Source organism: Lagenorhynchus albirostris, chromosome 9, assembly GCF_949774975.1.
Source record: "Lagenorhynchus albirostris chromosome 9, mLagAlb1.1, whole genome shotgun sequence".
Lineage (NCBI taxonomy): Eukaryota > Metazoa > Chordata > Mammalia > Artiodactyla > Delphinidae > Lagenorhynchus > Lagenorhynchus albirostris.
The window spans coordinates 62,609,790-62,631,879 of NC_083103.1; the positions used below are offsets into that span (position 1 = coordinate 62,609,790).

At 36.2% G+C, this 22,090-nt stretch overlaps 1 protein-coding gene across 12 annotated transcripts in view; it reads right to left on the reverse strand.

Moving 5' to 3' along the window:
* Positions 1-3,003: 3,003 nt before the first annotated feature.
* The window catches only part of PICALM (phosphatidylinositol binding clathrin assembly protein), a 113,576-nt gene continuing 94,489 nt past the window's right edge, over positions 3,004-22,090 (reverse strand). For 6 of the 12 annotated variants that reach the window (XM_060160160.1, XM_060160159.1, XM_060160164.1 and 3 more), the window contains 5 exons: positions 19,815-19,838; positions 18,367-18,426; positions 16,540-16,644; positions 5,069-5,171; positions 3,004-3,799 (listed from right to left, as the gene is read on the reverse strand). In XM_060160160.1, the coding sequence (XP_060016143.1) occupies positions 5,079-5,171; positions 16,540-16,644; positions 18,367-18,426; positions 19,815-19,838 (282 nt within the window). In that variant the 3' untranslated portion in view covers positions 3,004-3,799; positions 5,069-5,078. The remainder of the gene's footprint in view (positions 3,800-5,068; positions 5,172-16,539; positions 16,645-18,366; positions 18,427-19,814; positions 19,839-22,090) is intronic. The other 6 variants (XM_060160161.1, XM_060160166.1, XM_060160165.1 and 3 more) reach the window with 2 other exon arrangements.

A 22,090-nucleotide genomic window follows, 5' to 3' on the forward strand; every position in this document is an offset into this window, starting at 1 on the left:
CCAGGATCAAGGCAGACGGGCAGGCGCCTGACTGCAGAACGCTCAGACAGGTTGAGGTTTAGCTCCCCAGGTGATTCTCACACAGAGACTTATTTCAAAACCAACTTTGGAATTAGCTTTTGCAGCAGATAAAGGAAAAGCTCTTTGGAATGAGAACTTATTAGGAAGTGAAGCTTCCATAAAGCTTTGTCCTTGCTTTTCTCTCCTTCTAGGTGTATGCCTAAACCCAGCATAACCTACTCTGCCTCAGAATGGTCACACCTGCCCCAATAGTAACACCACAGAAAGACCTTAACTTTTGACAATGTGGGTAGTTTCATACAGCATAAAAACTACACCTGCATGCTGCATCAGTTAACAAAGGGGACATTTCCTAAGTGCTTATAGCAAAATTAGACTAAAATACTAGCTAGAGACTTAGAAAGCATTTCTGGTTGGTGACACACTAAATAGAATGCCACTTCTTAGTAAAAGCAAGGAATCAGCTTGAGGTTTTCTGAGAGAGACTGCATGGAAGATGATACAGCAGCCTTTCCATCCAGAGCCTATTCAGACTGCAGAATTCTAGGTGTAGTCAGACCCACGGAAGGTAGCAAATGTGACAGAACAAAGATCTAAGCTAGATGCAAAGGCTGTGGAGCCATCTTTTCTCGAGGATAAGATAGATGAAGTTCACCTGGCTGAATGCTGTGGCCTTTCCACATACTGTGAGCTAGCCACTGGTGAACACACAGGGGCCACCCTCCCCTGAAGAGAGCTCCCTCCCCTGAAGAGAGAGATTCTGTTTTTCTCCATGGAGTGCTGGAGAATAAGCATTTACATCAGTACTCTGAATTCTCAAGAATTTGGAAACATGTTTATTAGTGACAATAAACAGGAGAAGAGCCTTGGAATTACTTTAGTTCAAGGAGAAACTTATCCCATAAAGGCCTGCTTTCCAGGGGTAATGTTTTGTTGGCTCGTGGAGAAGTAAAAGATTCCTGCTCTAACATAAGGCCTCTTCCTAAATATGGACTCTCACAGTCAATGGTTAAGAAAAGTATATCTTAAAAATATAATGAACAATAATAATGAGATGTTAAAAGGAAAAATTTTGCAAATGATCTGGGATGGGTTAGCTTCCCTCTGCTAACAGTCTTAATCTCTTTCTGCAGCCACTACCAACTTGTTAGCTGGGTAGTAAGATGGCGGGGGCATATACAGGTTTAGAACCTGATTTAGTTATGTATTTTTTTATGTATTCAACAGCTGACTTACTTCACTTACTTTTTTTTTTTTTTTGGTGGTATGTGGGCCTCTCACTGTTGTGGCCTCTCCCGTTGCAGAGCACAAACTCCAGACACGCAGGCTCAACGGCCATGGCTCACGGGCCCAGCCGCTCCGCGGCATGTGGGATCTTCCCGGACCGGGGCACGAACCCGTGTCCCCTGCATCGGCAGGCGGACTCTCAACCACTGTGCCACTAGGGAAGCCCCCACTTGTTACATTTTGATTAAAGTTAACATGCTCATGTGTTTTGCAGGAGGTGGGAAGTATGCTTCATAGGAGAAGACCATCTGAGAATAGACAGTGGTCATCAGGCTTGACCACAGAGGGAAATAATTCCCTTTTCAGTTTATGCACAGACAGAACAATGGACCATGAAGCAAAGTCCTGATTCCAATGTCTGTTAGCTTGTCAACCTGAGCAAGTTCCTTATTCCAATCTGTAAAATGGGTAAAATGTGGATAATACTAATCCAACAAGCCCAAAAGTTTGAACAATAAGATGGAAATGTTTATGAAGGATTTCACAAACTTGAATAAGTTGGAAAAAAAAAAAAAGTAGTATAAAAGGAACAAGCCATAGACCTCAAATATAACATCCACTCAAACACCACCAGGAGAGACAAATCAAAATCTGTGATGATGTTAAGGAAGTTAACTTACAAAAGTACATTTTCCAGTCTGTATGAAAATGGTTTAATAATAGTGAAACTTAAAAAGTGGTAAAATTAACAATGTATATTGGTTAAAGACTATGTTTTCCAACCATGGCAAATAGTATGCAGACATTTATCAATGCAAAGCTTTTAGTCCCTCTATCATGTACTCTGGATCCTACTTACTATTCAACATGAAACACGATACAGTCAGAGGTTTCTTTGGCAGACATAATCACATGCATCAATAGGTCAAATTCAAAGCATTTTCTCCCTTAAACTTACCTGACCGAAGGCGTCTGATCAAAAGACAAAAATGAACAGTTTTAATACGTAGTTCAGTTTCTAGAAGGTAACAAAAGTACCAAGATCAAGCTTCTTGGAAGTTAAGTTAAAAGAGAAATAAATTTTACATTTTATTAAATCATCAAATATAATCACTTGGGTATACTTTTATTAGCAAAAAATAATAATACCAATGATAAAAGAGGAAAAAAGTAAATGTGCCTCAGACCAGAATACCATAACAAAAGTTTTGTGGAAGCTGCATTTTATTTGAAAATCCACCCATTTTTGCTAACATACATTTTAATATTGTAAACAAAAATAGAATCTGCAGAGACAATGCAACAAGTATGCTTAACTCATGTACAGAATTGCTTTCCTACAACAAACTGTCCTTCTTAAGGCCCCTCTCAACCCAAATGTTAAGATGTATTTACACAAAGCACCGATCAACAGTGCAGCTTAATTCTTCGTTAACTAAACTCTTGGCTAGACATTAACTTTAAAGATACTATTTCCCCTTATTTAAAAGGTACATGATCATAACATGGCATGAGCCAAATAAAAGGTTCAAGGATTTTGTCCCCTCCCCTCCCCCCATAACACCTCCTAGAGTTTTACTGAAAAGAAGGAAAGTCTTGAAGTGAAAGCAATTCCTCACATTCATTTTGGAAAGGCCCTAATGTCAAATGGAAAATAATGACATGCCAAGCACAAAGCAGTAAAGTCCCTTCCCAATGCACTAATGCTGAATTTAAAATGTAGTGCTTTTCCCAGTTCTGTGAACTGTTCCCTTGCAAAATCCTAGGCACAGAATTGACTATAAGGATTAATGCATTTATAATGCTTCCCTAAATCCCATAGAAACTGAGAATTCTTAAGCGATTCAGACCTATGGACTTGCCTTAAAATATTTAGTGCTCTGTATGTCAGCTGAAAAGCATTCTGAATCAGATTCATTCTTATGGATAAAAATCAAACATACTGTGTACATCCATACTCATTTTCATAAGGAGGTTTGATACAATATTAATGTTACGTAAATTGATAATCATAAATAAATACAAATACTTAAGGAATGTCTACTGCAAACTGAATATATAATTTTTTAAAAAGAAAAGTTAATTTTAGTTACTGTTTCTGTATCTGTGAGGACTGGAGAAAAGAAAGATACTGCATAATTAAGAATTATGATTTGATCCCCCCAAAAGAGTCCTGTTGCATTACAGTAAAGGACACAGCTCTTCTCTCCAGGCAGCTTTTCCAAATACGAATTTCACTCTTTCCAGATAAGGGCTTTTCTTGGTAGGTTACTGATTATGGGTATTAACAGGAGATGAAAGAACTGAAGAATTAGTCACCAAAAAGACAGTCTGAATTCATGGCAATTCTTGGCTTTATAAACTGTATTGATATGTTCTCCTATCGACTAGTCCCAATTTCCTTCATGGGCCTTCATTGGGTTACTGTAGCATTCTAATGAGAGTTTAAGAGACAGCAGTTTGGATTTTGCTGGAAGTAAGTATTTGCTGCTTGAGCACTTGTCTTTTTGGAATAATTCCATTCTCTTCCATCTAGTTACATAAACTGTATCTGGGGGAAAAAAAAGAGTGTAAGTTAATTCACTGCATTGTAGGGTATCTTCTCATAAGTAAAAATGCTTTGTGCCTCTTACTATTCAACTTGCCTGGAAGTGTTCATGGCATGCTTATCACAAACCCTGATTACAAAACGAAGTCAGTATTATCAGCTTATCATGAGCCAGAACTCAATATTTGAAGCATAACTACTACAGGAACTTCCAAATATCTTTCTAATTACTAAAAAACCAAGGGATATGGGAAGAAAGAAGACGAATGATTTTTCCATGACAAGTTCAGAAAATCTCTCCATGAACACAAATATTCCACATAAAAATCTCATTTAGGCAACAAGCAAAATTTGAAATATTATTTCCAAATATTATAATAAAATCAGAGATAATTAAGGCAACAGTAATATTATATTTATTAAAAATTTCTGATATAAATCAAAATCTGAAAGATCTACAAAAGAATACTTTTCAATAGGGTGTCAACTAGTCACTCAGATATTTCACTCATGATATCTTTATCCTTTAAACTGCTCATCCAAAGACATTACTGAAATGATGTGCTAATAAACTGTTGTCAAATCAGAAGAGTACAAACTCTCAAAGATCCAGAAGGTGTATCTACACTGGGGGCTACGGCATCAAGAAGAACAAATGACATTGTCTTCCAGGAAAAGAGGCAGTGTGGATCAAAAGCAGAATCTTTCTATCAAAAAGGGCACTAAGTATTCACTTGCCTTTAATTTAAAAAAAATATATAAGCTGTTTTTTTGGAAAATACTACTATTTTAAAATGAAAAAGGCATACATAAAAATATAACCCTTTAAAGAAATTGTTAAAATGAATTCTTCACAATGAATCCTGGCCATTATGTTAAAACTAAAGATGCTCCTAATAAAGCTTGAATCCAGTGTGTAAAATTGTGTTGTTCTCTATAAATCTTTTAAGACTGAATAAAACACCCAGTTTTTAACGGCTGGTGTTTGAGCTCATCCATCTGCTGTGCACAGTGGATGCTTATATGTACATATGTGAGATGGTCTTTTGATTTCACATCTTCTAATAATGTTAAAGGTATTTTCCAAAAGTTCTTTGTCCTTATGCCCTGTCTTGATCTATTCTTCACCTAAAGAACAGAGGAGGAGGAGAAAGAGAGGGAACCTAGAGTCCTTTAAAGAAACAGAGGAGAAGAGTAAATTGTGCTTAGTGTTTGGTAATTTTTAAAAGTATTGATATTTAAGTCCCCATCTCCCCCAACAAGCAGCAATACCTAAAGTGATTTATAAGAAATCCTCCAAAGAGAGCTCTGCAAAAGGGTCCTTTCCTGAAGCTCTGTGAGGACTGTGACTGGAGGGGCTGGATGCTGCCGACAGCTGGGGGAAAAGAAGACAGAGAGAGGGAAAGAAAAAAAGATCTCAGAATGACAGAACATGAAAGCAGAAAATGTAATGAAAGAAGAAGTGGTTTTTGTTTTGTCAACTTTAATAAATATAATGGCAGCCCTTGCAGAAGGTGGAATTATTTAAACAAAAGTTTCAGTCACACGTCTAGTTAAAAGGGTATCCAATGGCATGTGTTTTTCAGAAAACAAATTCTTGTTTCTGAATTCCAAAGGAATAAAGTCTTTTACCCAAAAAGGTTGAAATAAGCTGACCCATGGTTAAGACTTTTATTTTATGTGTGTGTGGGAGAGGGGAGGACGGGAACCACAGCCTAATTGTGAGCCACAGAAGATGGCTTCCTGTGTCCAGGCTGTCTGTCAAACGGTGTGTCAAATCTGACCTCAGTCCAGACCCAACACATCTAGCTGCAATACCCTTTCCTTCCTTCCTCATAAGAGGTGGAAAGTCCTGTGCTCAGTGTTTACACTTTTTTGACATGGAGTTGTCTCCTGCCTGTTTATCTGGACATGCCACAGCTGATGCTTATACTTTGGGAGGTAGAAGGAGCTTAGAGGTTATCTGGTCCAACTACCCGCATACTGCCCTGAATACATGGAATACTTAAGATCTTTGGTTCAGCTTCCTGTTAGAATACATTCACTTGATTCTTGGAATTTGCTCCTGTTGTTTAATTTGAATATACAGTAAGGCAAGCAGACTGTTGAACTCCATAACATATCTTTAGTAACCCTAAAGTACCAAGATGTTCATTTCATACATGTATCTCCTTCACCGAGCCTACTTTAAGAGTATTTTAAACCAAATATGAGCCATTTTAGTTTGGAACAAACTTTTAATTTTTTCCTCCTCCTGCATCAGATTGCAGAGGCATGAACAGGAATGTTCAACTGAGCATTAAATCAAAGTTAAGACTAAGTAGAAACAGTTTCAATTCATACCTCAACATTCGAATTCCTATAAAGGATTTCAAGGCTCAAAATCTGTCTTTGCTGGGTCAAAGTGATCTCATTTCTACCTTTTTATTTTCTTAAGAAAAGCACTATAAAGAATGAAGAGCCAATGAGTTTTCAACAAATATTACACCACAAGTATGTGCAATTTGTTGTTTTGGATGCCAAGATTAATTTACAGGTTTAGAAATCATCTTCAGTTATATTAGTGGTTGAGTCATTTTCTTAATCCATACCTTGTTCTCAGAAATAAATGTTCAAAGACAATGGGAAGAGACAATGGAAAAGTTGATGGAATTACACAAGCAGCTACAGATGGGAGGACAGGACAGCAGGTCTGGGTTTGGAGATTCAAGTATCATACGTGCTGAGACAGAATAAGGTGCAACTTATTAGAAAGACATTTCCTCCTCACCTTTCAGACCAACCAGGATGACCATTCAGAAGCGAAATGATTTTAAGTAAAGTGATCCCTGAGCTGGAGGGAGTTTAAGATTAACTGGGTTTTTCTCCAAAACAGATTTTCTTTTTCATTTGAAGTTAAAAAACAACAACAAAACCCCCCTGCTTACTGCAGATAGCTAAGCATCCAAAATCAACAGTCTCCCATGAGAGCCCCACACTGAAACATCTTCTTAAATCAAATTTTCATGAGGGCAGCAGTCTGAAGACCTGACAGTCTCAGGGGAAAATGTCCCTGAAGAATACGGTCAAAGGGAGCACCAGAATTCTGTTCTTTTCCATATGTGAGCATACTGCTGGAGAAAAGTCCTGGAGGCTCAAAAACAATGTTGAAGAGGATCAATTTTCCTTGAGGGAAGAAGTGCTAGTTTCTAACTAATACTTCTACTATTCTGTTAAATTGGCAAAACAAACATATACATATGTCTTATACCTATAAAAAATATGTAGCTAAATTAAAACATGAGAAAACAAGACTTAATATCCCTGCAGTAAGTTTCATATCATCAACATCCATTTCAAGCAGATGAAACCTTGGCCCAGACTGGACTGGCTGACTGCAGCGAGTGCCAAGGACTGAGCCATGGAGCAGCCCTTCACCAGCGGGCCCCACCCCTTCCTGGCACCTGTACCGAAGCATAGGCACATCTTGCACTGGTGAGAAGGTAGTCAGCTCAGCGAGTAAATAAGGAAGCAGAAGGAAAGGAAATATACTGCAATCGCCCAGTTAATGCTCAAGGAAAGAAGGAAGAACAAAGTACACAAAGGAGTAACAGTATCCTGGTGGGTGAGAAGCAGCAGGATTTAAAGAGCCTGAGAAAGTCAAGTTAACCCTCCTTTACTTATAATTCTTGGGAGTAGATTAAAGAACACGTAGGGTTGCTACGTACTGGAGGATAAGGAATTTAAAAAAAGAAAAAATCCAATGACCATCATTAATTACAATATCACCATATTTTACAAGCCAGCGTAAGACAAATTGTAACTGACCATTCCAGTAAAATTCTACTACAAATATGCCAACACACACACACACACCAAAGAAAAAGACTTTCACTCATTTATTTCAAGTAACATTCTCTATACCAAAATTCCCACAGAACTAAAAAATTAGTACAGCTATCAGTTTGTTCAAATTAAATCGACCTACCTCACAACTAAATATGCCATTTAAACAAAGCAGTCAGTCTCACTAGTCTAATACAGACATACTTAAAGTCTTCTCATTTTATAGGAAAATGAAATACTGAGAAGCAGTGAAAGAAGAGCCGCAGATAAATAAAAATACTAAAATGTACAAGTAATTGATGATGGCAACTCTCAGCTGACATTCCTTCACCCACTCCCGCCACTCTAATCAAGCTTTAAAAAAAATATGTGGAAATAGAAAAAAAAAGAATCTAATGTTACCAAAAATCTTTGTTTTTATCTCCAGAGCAAAGATTTTTTTTTGGCTGTAGTGTGTGTTTAGTATAGTAAAGACAAGAGTACAGAAATCGTAAGTTAACTTTATAAAAAAGCAAACATACAGAGAATAAAGGAATTTTTAAAAAAGAATTCTATCAGCACACTAAAGATCATAAATAAAAATGGTTACTCCTTCATTCTACTCCCATTCAACACCAAAGAAAGAAAATTTCATGTTAGAACAGGAAAATAGCATCAGTCTCAGAAAGTGAACCTAGTGCAATTGAAAGCTTACGGGAGAATAAAAGACTGGGTATTTAAGGACAAACTTGGCTGTGCTTAAAATTCTTAGCGAAGAAGCAAGGTGCCACATCTTTACATTTGAATTTGTATCCAAAAGCCTGGATAGCAAATAGCAATGCTGTAAAGACTCATTTTGTCTTTCTTGAAGAAGCAAAGTTAACATCTTAGGAAAAAATGGGCGTATTTCCTTTGCCTGGGATGAGAGAGCACAGTTTTATGGAAAGGAATCTAATCCTGGCTCTTTTGTAAAATGAGGTTAAGAATATCAAGACCCAATACCCACATCCCCGTTAATGGCTGTCTTGAGGATTAAAATATACAAAAAGCACCCTGGCATATGTTAGTCACTCAAATATTAGTTCAACCTTCCTTACCACCTACAATCAAATGCTCATCTAGTCTTACATAATAGGAGCCACTCTGTCTTGTCTGTGTTGCTCTTATAATAGTTCTTATTTTACCATCAACCAGTCACTTGTGCTTCCATATTATACTCACCTTTAGGCTCCTCAGATGTAAGAAACATATTCTCCCTGTCTCTTGTTCAGCAACTAGCAGTGACTTACACATATTATAAGCATTCTATAACATGCTAAATTAAAATGTTTTTTGGTGATAAAACAAGCTCTGTATAAAAATGTCACCAAAGTCGGATATTAGAAGTATTAGAACTTCCCTATTAATTTTTACCCTTTTAAAATGTCTATTTTTACATGTTATTTAATGTACATATTGTTGTAGGGATATATAAATATAAATACACTGAGGGTACATGCTTAAAGAATATTTTCCTGATATTGCTGTGCAATGGAAACATTTTAGAAACCTCAGCCCTACCTAATATGATTTCACAGAGATGTCAGATATAAAACTGAGCACAGAAAGGTATGTTGTTTTTGAATAATGTTAGACCACGGCCAGACCACTGAATCCAGATGCACAGGGATATAAACATATAGTGCTGCATTCCAAAATTTTATACTAAAGATAATGCTATTCTCAGCTGCCTCTGTGAAGTATAGCTAAAAGAGAGGACTCCTTTCTCCACTGCATAAGGTAGAGGGCCTGTCCTGTACGTTGAGTCTAGTGCCTTTTGATAACTGCTTCTTGGGTTTATGCTTAACACAACCCATCTTGGGCTTCTGCCCATCAATAACATCACAAAGTTACGCCAACCTTACTCCTGTCACCTTCAAAGCACTACTTCATCTTGTCTTAGGGGCACCAAACAGTGACCTAAGAGGATTTCTCTTTGAATGTGTTGTTTCTAAACCTCTCTACTGCTAGAGTCCACATAACTTAAAACTATTAACATAGGAGTGACATTATTCCAAAATGGCATCTAAGTCATCTCCTTAGAATTATGGCAACCTAAACCGACAAAGAGTTAAAGAAGACCAAATTGGAGAGAGGGAAATAGATCAGAAGATTTCCTAAACTCATGGGAGGAAATACTATTAACTGACCTAAGCCAAAAATAAACAACATTTCTGTATATCAGAAGTATTTGCAAGGGTAAGAGAAGTCTGTTTAAAGTTCCATTTGATGGATGGAAATCATGAAAACTGGCTCAGCTTATTTGAATAAAATGTTCACTGCTCATTCATATTAGACTCTTACCCCTTGAAAACCAAAGAAAATGAAAAGCTGTAACGTTTATGTCAACTGGTACATAAGGAGACAAAATAATAATTACATGTGCCTACAATGCACCACTTATTTGCTGTTTATTGAAAATATGGCACTTTTGTTTGGTTAAAAAAAATTTCCAAACCGTGTTCCATATATGAGCTTGAGGCTACCTGCTTTTACCTGATTTATCTATTGGGCTTCCACTAAAAACGTCTAAGACAGAGTTCCTTAGACTTAGACATTTTCAAAAGAGGTTTGCCCCTCCCCACAAAAAGAGACTTATAAACTGTATTAAATTGGACCAAATAAAGATTTTAATTACTATAAAATAAAGCTTGGTCCTTTAGGGTAACACCACCTCCACAAATGCTGAGCCAATTCAGGTGCTGCTGACAGAGTCCTCAAGAGCGGTGTGTCAGGTTCCTGTAAACAATGTCCAGCGTCTACACCTCATGTGGATGATTCAGGCCCTAATGCAGACCGTGCTCACCCAGCCCGCCCCATCCCCACACCACAGTGACTACCCTAGCCTGTGGTTCTCTATGAGTTTATCTGATGTCATCAGATAATAGTGAGTCATGATTAAGGTTTCAAAATAATGAAGTATGAATTATTATATTTACAATAAAGATAATTTGTAACACATGGGAAGAAATATAAACTGTATTATTATAAATCAGAAGTTGGGAATAGGGACACCTCATGGAATAGAAACAATTTCTGAAAATAGGGCAACCTTGTAACATTTTCTTCTAAAGACAAAAAAGGTTCCTTATAATCATCAATAAAAAAACATAAACATCCACATTCCTAAGTCAATTACAAATATTTTCATTTGGACCTTTCAACAAACTTATAAAGTACACAAGGTAAAAATCACCATTCTATATATAAAGAAACTGAGGCTCATCAAAGTTACGTAGACAATTTTCTCTGAAACACCCGGTTAAGTGAGGAGTCGAGCTGAGAGTCTGTTGAACTGTATCCCCTAAAAAGATACACTGAAGCCCTGACCCCTATGAATGTATTTATGAATGTGACCTTATTTGGAAATAGGGTTTCTGCAGTTGTAATCAAGTTACGACAAGGTCATTAGGGTGGGCCCTAGTCCAATGACTGATGTCTTTGTAAAAAGAGGGAAAGGCCATGTGAAGACAGAGACACAAGGAGGATGCCATGTGAAAGAGGCAGAGACTGAAGTGCTGCAGCTCTAAGTCAAGGAATGACTGGGGCTACCAAAAGCTGGAAGCGGCAAGGAAGGATCCTCCTCTAGAGAATTCAGGAGGAGCGTGGCCCTACTGACACCTTGTTTTCGGACCTTAAGACTCCAGAACTGTGAGAGATTAAATTCCTGCTGTTTTAAGAAATCGAGTTTGTGGTACACTTTGTTACAGCAGCCCCAGGACACTAATAACAGACTCGAAAGCAGATCTGCTGACTCCAAGGCTGGTGCTTTGCTTTCTCTCTAAAATCTGCTATCTCAAGCTCAACTCCGCTAGAATTCATGGCTATATTTTAATGTACAGAAAAAAGTTTAAGAGTCGAGAAATAATTTTTTAAAAAGGACTTCTCTAGTAAATGTTAGACAGTCAATATACCTGTGTGCTTTCTATATTCACAGTGCCGTACACAATCACTGATGTTCATCATGAGGATTTTGAAGAACTTCACAGTCACCCAAGATTTTATGAATATGTTCTAAGTTTTGTTTAAAACAAGAATTAGATTTCCACCTTTTAGAAAAAATGTTCTCAGCAAAAATCCAGTGAAAAGGCCTGGTCGTACATGTTGTCTTATTAACAATAATGGTAAGCAGACGGGACTCCAGAAACATTCTCACCTATGGTCCTAAATCCCAATTCCCAAAGTAAATCCCCTCCTGAGCTCTTCTACTAAGCAAGGATGAATGAGCACAACACACTGCTGACAAGGAAAAAGGCTTTCACAGAAATGCAGCTGGGCAGATCAGCTGACAGAGAGGCACTGCCAACACCCACAGTTAACATACCAAGAAAGTAAACAAACAAACAAACAAACAAAACTAAACTAAGCCTAAAAGCAAAGAGAGCTATTAGTTCTTATACACAGGAAAGTCATTAAAAGGCTTTTTTTTTTTTTGGGTAAGACTTGAATTATTCCAATATCCAAAGCCAACAGTGCCCCCATTTACATCGGTAAAAAGCACTCACAACTAGCCATTGTGTCCTTTCAGACACTTAACTGATGTCATACTTACTTAAATTTGGCCAATACAAAAAAAACCCAGCAGCCATTTTACATCTTTAACCACAGCCTCCATTAAAAAAACCCCTCAAAGCCCCCCAATACCAACCAAGAAAACAATAAAACTTTTAATATGCTTATTTTAAAAAATAAATCCCCAAATGTAACACTCTACTATGGTTTTCATATTGCTTTTGGGAAAACAGATAAGGGATCAGTTTGAGTTTCTCATATAAATAAGTGATAAGAACATAATAAACACAACCCTCCCCCTCAAAAATCTTCAACATCTAAACTGTCTTATAAACATTCATTAAGAGAATGTTAGCTCACGTCACAGTAACTTAAAAAAAGCAAAACTAACTAGGTTAATTGTCTTCATGCTTAGTAACATAATAGCTGCATACTGCAACGCAGAACGAGTTTATAAAATATTGACCAGCAATGGATATTTCAATTTATATACCAGTAAGTACCAGTAAGATTTATACAAAGCATGAGCGAGAGGGCATTAAGAGTCCCCACTCTTCCCAAGTTAATGAACACATTAGTAACCGGTAACAGGCAATCAAATAGTGTGAGGAAGCACAGAAGAGGAAAAAAAAGCATTAACCAAAGGTATCTAGTGTTTTCCATGTAGTCAAACACCTAGAAAGATGCACTCATGTAAAACATTAAAAAAAAAAAAAGCTACAATGTTAGGCATGGAACACAAGAACGTAATACCCATCTTTAAGCATCTAATAGTTGTGTTAAAATATCTTAAAAAATACAGAATAAGCCAGCACAAAAAATGGGATGGGAACAGAACAGAAGAAGTGTATAGGTGTATAGGGAGGCATAATTTCAACACTACAGTGTAGTCTATTAGATTAAAGCTATTCTGAAGACCATTTCCTAAAGAACAAAAAGTCTGAGCTAACAGTCATGTGGAAGGTATTAGCTACTTTCTCACTAGCAGGCCCTAACACAGCACTAAGAGTAATCTAGATATAATTCAGAACACACAACACATTGTTTGAAATACCTCACTGATGGTAATATGATAAATATATGTGGGAGGGTTGAGGTACTCTCAAGAATATTAGCTTGGTTCAATGGTAAGTAGGCAAGAGACCAGGAGCTACAAGTTACACCTTTGGTAAGTAATGGCTCCCAAAAGAAATACTTCAAGGAATAGGAAAAGATTTTTGATAAGAGCTGGAGAACTGGGATTTGATTAAAAGATTCTATTTTGATGGCATTTGACTTACATTTAAACTATCATTTACTTTACAATGTACAAAGAGACGTCTCTGCCTCAAGGAATTTTTATTGAAAAAAAGAGCAAAACAATGAGAGAACAATTAAAAGGTAATTCATTAAGAAAAATTACTTTGGTTACTACTACCATTGGATGGACAAAGTTAATGCAAGGGACTGGCTAAGAATCATTAAAATACTAAAGCATGAGAAAATCTTTCCTACTTCAAAGATAAATCGTTTAATTTTTAAATGATTAAAAATATTCAATCATGAAATTAAAGGTGTCTTCATTCTTCAGGTGACAGTCATCTAACATTTTAACTTATGGTCTATTAGCATAAATTAAACCAATTTTGAACACTGCTATAAATTATTACAATGGTTATAAGTAAGTAAAAAGCTATACCAATGAGAAGCAGAGTAAGTTACGAAATGGTAAAGGTAAGTTTTCAACCAAATTCACTTGTTTGACAAATAATGTTCAAAAACTATCATGAATCAGGCACTGTTTTAGGAACCATGAACACAGAAGTAAACAAGCCACATCTAAGCCTGCCTCTATGAGGGTTACAATCTAATATGGGATCAGATGGATGGATGGATGAACGGACAAATGGATAGACTGATGGACAAACAGATGTCAAGTAGTGGTAAGTTCTATAAAGAAAAATAATGCAGAATAAGGAAAAGAACTTCAGATCTCAGAAGAACTGAAAAGGGACAAGACATGACTAAGATTGAGTAAAGAGTAAACGCACTTTATGACAGACAAAGGACTTCTGGAAAAGACAAACAGCAGCAGAACACTGGATACTTATCGAGAGTTATAAAGGCATGGGAATTGAATATTCTGTTTATTCATTATTATTCTTACGAAGAGGGAGATTTTGTGAGGTAGTTTTTATGACAGAAGGAAAACCTTACATTTCAGTTATGTTAGATTTGTCTCCTCAGATTTTTGAATATGGAGATGATACAAATGCTGCCTATAAAAGTTTACTCCAGTATCTACAAAATGGATTAAATTAGAAAGGCAAGAAAAGTTCCAATCTGGGCAAAGGATATAGACTGCAAAAAGGGTGGAGCTAATAATAGCAGAGGAACAATTAGTGGGACTTTATGACAAGACATATGGAAAACAAAGGGGTAAAAGGAATTAAAAGTAACATAAAATTTAAGATTCTGACTTTCAACTGATTCAAATAACTGCATAAGGAGAAGACCAAAGCCTCTTTGAGCCACTTTACTGCCACCTGATTTTCTTTTCCTAGTTATCAATTTCCTTCCTTCACAGGCTTTTCTCAATCAGTAATAGTTAAAATTAAGTACTCGCTTCAAATTTGATTTCTCAACTAGAAACTTATTACCTTAATGTTCTCATTCTCTTCTCTTCTGGTATAATTAGAAAAAGGCAGTTCTATCACTCTTTCATTTAAAGAACTTGGAAATTCTTGCACTTTTTTTGGTGTTTCAGTGAAAGTTACATGGATTTCAAAAGGAAACAGGATATAAAATCTGTGTTAAGAAAACATGCCAGGAGGCCAGCAATTTTTTTAAAGGTAGATTTTACTAAGATTTTTTTTTTACCATATTAAAAAAAAAACCCTCATATAAAGTGTTTCAAGGTTAAAAGTATTATCCAAAATTGTATAGGATGCTCTTGACAACTACAGTAGTTATACCCCAAATACATAAATATAGTTTATAATATAACAGGAAACCCAAGGAATTAGCAGAGTGCTTCGTTGCTGACAAAAGGAAGACAGTACTACTGTAGTGGCCACAGGGGCTGAGTTGCACTAGTAGAGAGGCAGTGTGGCACAAATGAGCACTCGATCAGGAATCAAGGATTCTGGGAGCTAAGTTGCATTTCACCACTTATTTAGTTGAAGAACCTTTCCAAGTCTCAACTTTCTTTATCTATAAAGATAAAGGATGATGACAATAGTGATCCTAGGCCCATCTACCTTAAAGATTATTTTGAGAATAAGATGAGATAATGTATGTGAAAGTGCTTGGAGACTGTCAGGCAGCATCCAAGGTTAAGGTAACAATATATTCTGTTTTCTGTTTCTGTTTCTGAGACAAAAGCTTCAACTGGATCAATACAAATAATTTTGGCCATGTAACACTGTATGCACTGGCAAGTGTAATACTTATATCCATTCAAGTGGAAAAGGAATAAGTCCATTACCAAATGCTCCCATGAATGTTTTCAAATAGCATTAAACACATAAAGTAACCAATCAGTTGGCATCGGAAGCCAAGAAAGGTGTACTTTAACAATCACATGTCATTATTTCTAACTGTTAAATGATATGAGCACAGCCACAGATACAGAAGGACAAGCTGTCCTATCACTTTACAAGGATCTCATTCCATAGTATGCTGCCAGAGAAGTAAATAACAGAGAAACTTCGTATCTCCTCTCCTAACCATAATGAGAAGCTTTTTTCAGAAAAAACAGATTCCCCTGATGCTAACAACGAGATGAAAAAGAAAGAGTGAATATTTAGGTGAATTTTCTTGAACTGGAAGAAGGCCTTAGAAACATTTGAAGAGGAAAGTCTTTCCTGTGAAGACATTAGGTCAGCATGGCATTTCAAGCTTTTTTGTCCTTTTGGAGGGGTTGCTTTTAAATATGATCTTTAGCAGCAGGAAGTTATCTAATGAAAAAACAGCATTCACAACTTTTGAAGACTTGTCAAGTTTCACAAATATCTCAAAGGCAACACCTTTATTGTAGCACCATTCAAGCCAAGGCACTGAGTTCTGAGTTCAAGGTTTCTAAGGCCCACAAAGGAGAGCATGTCAGAATCATCATCAGAAAAAAGGTTCCTTAACCTCAGAAAAACCATCCTCTGGACCCACCAACTGTAAGTTATCAAGAATTTTCCATCTTTAATATTTGTAATCTGCTTATCCTTTCTTTCTAAATAATCAATATTCCTACAAACTCTCAGATGAGAAAGATATGCGAAGAAAATAACATCCACAATGAAGGGGAAAAAATGCTAATAACCTGCTTCTCAAGTTGTATAAAAGGATTTTTTGCTATTATATTTCTTCCACATCAAGCACATTAAAACAGTTACGTGTAGCATGTTAATTAGTACCTGTGCTCCTGATACAGGGCCAAAAGGGTTTGGTGGTCTCATGACAGGCTGGCTGTATATTAAGGTTGGTTGTGTCATTACAGGTACACTTCCCATTTGAGGAGGCTAAAAAAACAAAAAATGTCAAGTTAAAGGATGTTAACTCACATTTTCCTTATTATGAGTAAGTAAACAAGAAGGATGACAGGGATGAACAGTACTAGTACTTTTGCAGTAACTCAAAGGGAAAATACCTGTAAATGCAAATAAGACTGACAGCTACAATTTTTTTTTTTTTTTTGCTGTACGCGGGCCTCTCACTGCTGTGGCCTCTCCCGTCGCAGAGCACAGGCTCCGGATGTGCAGGCCCAGTGGCCACGGCCCACGGGCCCAGCCGCTCTGCGGCATGTGGGATCCTCCCGGACCGGGCACGAATCCATGTCCCCTGCATCGGCAGGCGGACTCTCAACCACTGCGCCACCAGGGAAGCCCCATCTACAAATTTTTAGGAGTATTTTTTTTTATATGGAAAGTCTTTAATGTGCTCATCTTTTAAAGTTTGCAAAAAAGCTCAACTTTTTCTACATGAGTTGCAAAATTCAAACTACGATAAACAGACAAAATAATTTAGACCAAAAAAATTTCCAAATTTGCCAGCTTTAGACATGGGAAACTTGAAACTATAAAATGGCTAAGACATTTCAAAGAAAACTGCCTTTGTGTATCAAATCAAGTTCTTATGCCATTATGCAAATAAGCACAAGGGAAAATAGTTGATTGTTTGAAGAAGTTTACTCCCAATTGAAAGAACCCAATGGTTCTTTCATTTTATTTCAGACGTTTTTAGGGAAAACCAAGAGGCTTAAATTACACACAAAGAGGTTAGTTCATTCTTAAATAATTGAAAATCTCAACCAACCATCTCTTTAAAAATTACCACTCCATGGTATATAATTAACGTAAGTGACAAAATAAAGTACACACTGACCACCATATTATTTTGGTTAAAATGCTATATTCTAAAAGCTTACCTTTCTGCAAGTTCTATTTAACCTTTTAGGATGACTCCTATTTGTAGTGAGATTCATTTTGAGTTTTTTGTGCAGACACCTTTTTAATGTAATGACTACTAATCCAAAAGCTGTGAAACTCCTTCATATGCAGGAAAAGAGCTACAGATGTATAATAAATAAAGAAGTAGCAGAAGCAGCCACAGTAGCAATACCAACGGATGCAGTGCTGCCTCCCAACAGCAACAGTTCCGCCAAGTGTGTGGTGGGCTGAAGCCACTACCTTCATTTCTTATTTATGTGAGTCTATGTATTAAGAGAGTTGGGAGAGTAAGGGCAGTCTAGAATGTGGGTTGTGGGCAGCTTAAAGGTTTAAGGACTGTTTCTGTACTATCCCAATCATGTCATAGGAAAATTTCTGTGGCCTTTACTAAACTAAATTTACCCCTACACAATTCAAGAAATATTAATTCCCCCCTTCCTCTAGAGTGGTATTCAGGTTATAAGACCTCACTGGTATTAATGTAAGATCACAGCAACGAAGACTTGGAGTTAACATTAATGTTTAAATGAGTTCATAATGAAGTATAAAATGCCTAACAAACTTATGAGAGGAAAAATAAGCCAAGTAAATACAGTGAACATTAATAAATAGTATCTGTTGTATAATGACTATTCTAGAAATACTTATGAAACCTATGCTATGGTGCAAGGTTCTGTGTTAGGCATTAAGGATATATGTGGCACTAAGTTCTTTTTTCAGTTAAGCTGCGAAATAAATTCATGTTAAATGTGAGTCAACCTATTTTCAAAAAGCTGTGTTGGGAAAAATACTTACGATTCCATATCCTATCATGCCTGTTGGTGTAGTAGCAGGATAGGCCATTACAGGGGGTGCCTGACATGATGAAAGAAAAAATAAACAAGGAAGTATAACTCATGTATGTCAATGGAGTTCAAGGAATTAATAGCTGTAGTTCCACTAAAAAGAATTGCTAAGACAGCTGTGATTAAATATGACATTTGTGTTCGTTAATAATTGTGTCAATTAAAGCTCAATGAAAAAAAGTGTCTTGAAATTAGCGGAAAAGAAGAATTATCAGAAAGAAAAAATACCATTTAAAGTTAGATACAACAGTGATCTAAGATTTCATTGTGCTTTTACAAGCTTTAAAAATATTCAGATTTTTAAAAATACTCAAAGTTCTAAATTTAAAGTCTATCACTAACATAAAAAATGTTTGCCTAGAAAAGTAGCATTACTGAATGTTTTCCTAGGTACTTCATTTTTTGAGCAAAATAAAATGTAAAGATCCCAAATCCATGAACAATCTGATCTTCCAAAAAATTAGTTTCTAAGGACCTCATTCACTCTTTTCAAATAACTCCAAAGATTTCAAACCACTATGGAGTATGACTATTTCTAAGAAGCACAAGTTCTTACATAGAGCATGTATACTAGTATTCCTTCTAATTTATTTCATAAATTATTTAAACTATCTTCTGCAAAGCACCAATTTGGAAGAGCAATACATTTTTAAGTCTGTTTATGCTTTAAGTCCTAAAAGAGCCATCTACCACTAAGATGTTTAAGGTCCCTTCCTCCTCCCACTTTAACTCAAAATAGACAATCTCAGCACAGAATCATTTTAGACATATCTGCTGTCTTAACAACATTCCCTGTGTGTGTTATCTTATAATAAAAACTGAAGAAGCTGAATACAGGTGAAAGACCAATAACACTGCTAAAACATGAAAAATAACAAATTATATGGCAATTTGAACATACACATGGAGAAGTTAAATGAAGCATAACTAAAGTGAACAGTTAAAAGTTTAGTATTTGGGTGAGCATGTAGGACTTATTGGTCTCTCCCTACTTAAAAACCAAGAGCTGCGAGAGCAGTAGACAAACTGCCAAGTTCAGCAGAAGCCTGTAAGATTTCATGCAATTGTTATTTTCAACATTACCACAATCAACATTTCCCTTCATTCAGAAGTCATCAAGTGCATAGTGGCAGCACAGATACAGACACAGACACCCAGCCATCTGGCAGCAAATGGCAGAATATTAAGCAAGAAAAAAAAATTTGTATTTCCCATGCCACCATCAGAATCAATTCTGCAACAAACCCACAAAATCAGTAGATGCTAGGAAGAATTTTTGGCACATTGAAAATCTGAATGTGAAAACAAGTAATAGCTAGAAGGTTATGAGATTCTGCTACAGCATTGGTTAACAGCATGCCAATTTATTGCAAAAAAGGCTAGTTTTTGGTCACTTACGTATTGTGGAAAATGCATGCCATTCTGTTTTTCCCAGGGAGAACAATTACATAATGCAATAACACTGGATTAGAACAAGTACTTACACAACAGAAAATACATAGAGAGCATTTTAGTTCACATGAACATTCATTAACTACTTAAAATCCCTTGTATTTCCAGTATCTAATGGAAGAACATCTATACTAAAACACTATCAAGGTTGACACGGGAAATTTAGTCTTTGGCATCATCACCTTACTTACATAATAGTTTATCGATTACAAGTGTCATCAAAACATAAAATCTTTCAGTAGCATCAACAGTGCATCCCATAAACAGGGTTGCATTGCATAATGTCTACCACAGAAAAAAAGCAAACAGTAATAGAAAGAGTTGGTAGTGTAACATCATTATATATTTTAATAAAACATCAATGAATGGTTAAAATTTTAAAAAATTTAAAAACCTTGACAGTGTTTAAGGATTAATTAAAAAGGTTAGAAATGTAAAGAAATGTCAAAAGCAGCAGTTTATCTAAGTAGTGAATCACATCACCAGCCCTAAATGTTAGTCATTACAAAGAACCTCTATAAAATACATACATACAAATGTTTTACCAAAATCCTTAAGAGATGATATACCTTACCGTATACAACACAGCACCATAGATATTGCTTCTTATCAACAAATTCTAGATGGTTAGATGCCTATTAAATGCTAAAAGTCAATCTTAAGTCAAGTGCTATTCACAAACTTCTAATACTTCATACAGATTAATACTAATTTCATACAAAATAAGAAAATATTCATTGTATTTTTATATCATTTGGATTTATATCATTCCTCATATACTGTCAATGTATAATTCACTCCTGAGGCTATAACATCTACTAACCTAACCTCCTGCCATCCCTAGTCAGAGAAGTGTGTTAGAGTGGGAAAAACACTGATTGCGAGTCAGAAAGGATGGATTTCAATTTAAATCTGCTTTCTAGTTGCTTTGCAATTGAGGGAAAAAAAAAATTGCATAACTTTATCCTTACAGCTGGGATAATAGCTGCTCAAACTCCCCCAAGAGTGCACTATTTACAGACTCCGGATAGTGTGTGTGTGTGAGTGTGTGAGTGTGTAAAAATGTAAACTATTTAAATGCAAGGTTTTATTATTGGTGACGGTAGTGACCACTACCAGAGAAAAAGTACTGATTTAAAAAGGTGGCTAAATTTCAATATTATTTTCCATTAATGGAGACTGAAACTAATAAAACTCTTTAATGTCATGTAAAACTTTAACAGCACACTATTTTTAGCTCAGCCCTATTAATTTTAACATACAATTAACCCAAGGAAACAGCAAAACAGCACAGTACTCTGGAAGAGATTTAATAACAAAAAGTAGCTATAACAAGGATAATGTGGGGAGATCAGCTTGGTGCTTTGTAAGGACCTAGAGGGTGGGATGGGAGGATGGGAGGGAGACTCAGGAGGGAGGGGATATAGGTATACATATAGCTGATTCACTTTGTTGTACAGCAGAAACTAACACAACATTGTAAAGCAATTATAACCCAATAAGGATGTAAAAAATAAATAAATAAATAAAATGAAAAAAATTTAAAAAAAGAACGCCCCTGAAGGTATATTAAAAAAAAGTGGGCAAATGGGGATATATGTATACGTGTGGCTGATTCACTTTGCTATACGGCAGAAACTAACACAACACTGTAAAGCAACTATACTCCAATAAAAAAATTAAAAAATTAAAAAAAAAAGGATAATGGGGGTCTCTAACAACAACAGAAAGGATACAATGTGTGGCTCGTGTAATCAAATGCTGATTAGCACACACTGTTGCAAGAAAGCATGTTTCAAATTTTTCTACAAAAAAATTGGTTTTCTCCGATGCAGGGAGACTTACTGGATTGGTAAAACAGCAGCTGACCAAGGATTGGGGTACGGCCACAAAACTACTCTGGGACGACCATACCTTATATTAATTAAAACCATTAGAACTTCTTCAGTACTAGATGCTAACTCATTAATTATCATATACAATTAATTTTCATTACTCATGGATTCTGTATTTGCAAATTTGCTATGCACTGAAATTTATTTGTAATCCTAAAATCAATACTTGTGGTGCTTTTGAAGTCATTCACATACGTGCGCAAAGTGGTGAAAAATTTGTAACCGGATGCATTCATTCCCAGCTGAGGTCAAACAGGGGCTGTGCCTTGTTTCAGCTCTGACATGAAGATGACCAGAAGATGGAGAAGTAGGGAACAGTGTAGTGTA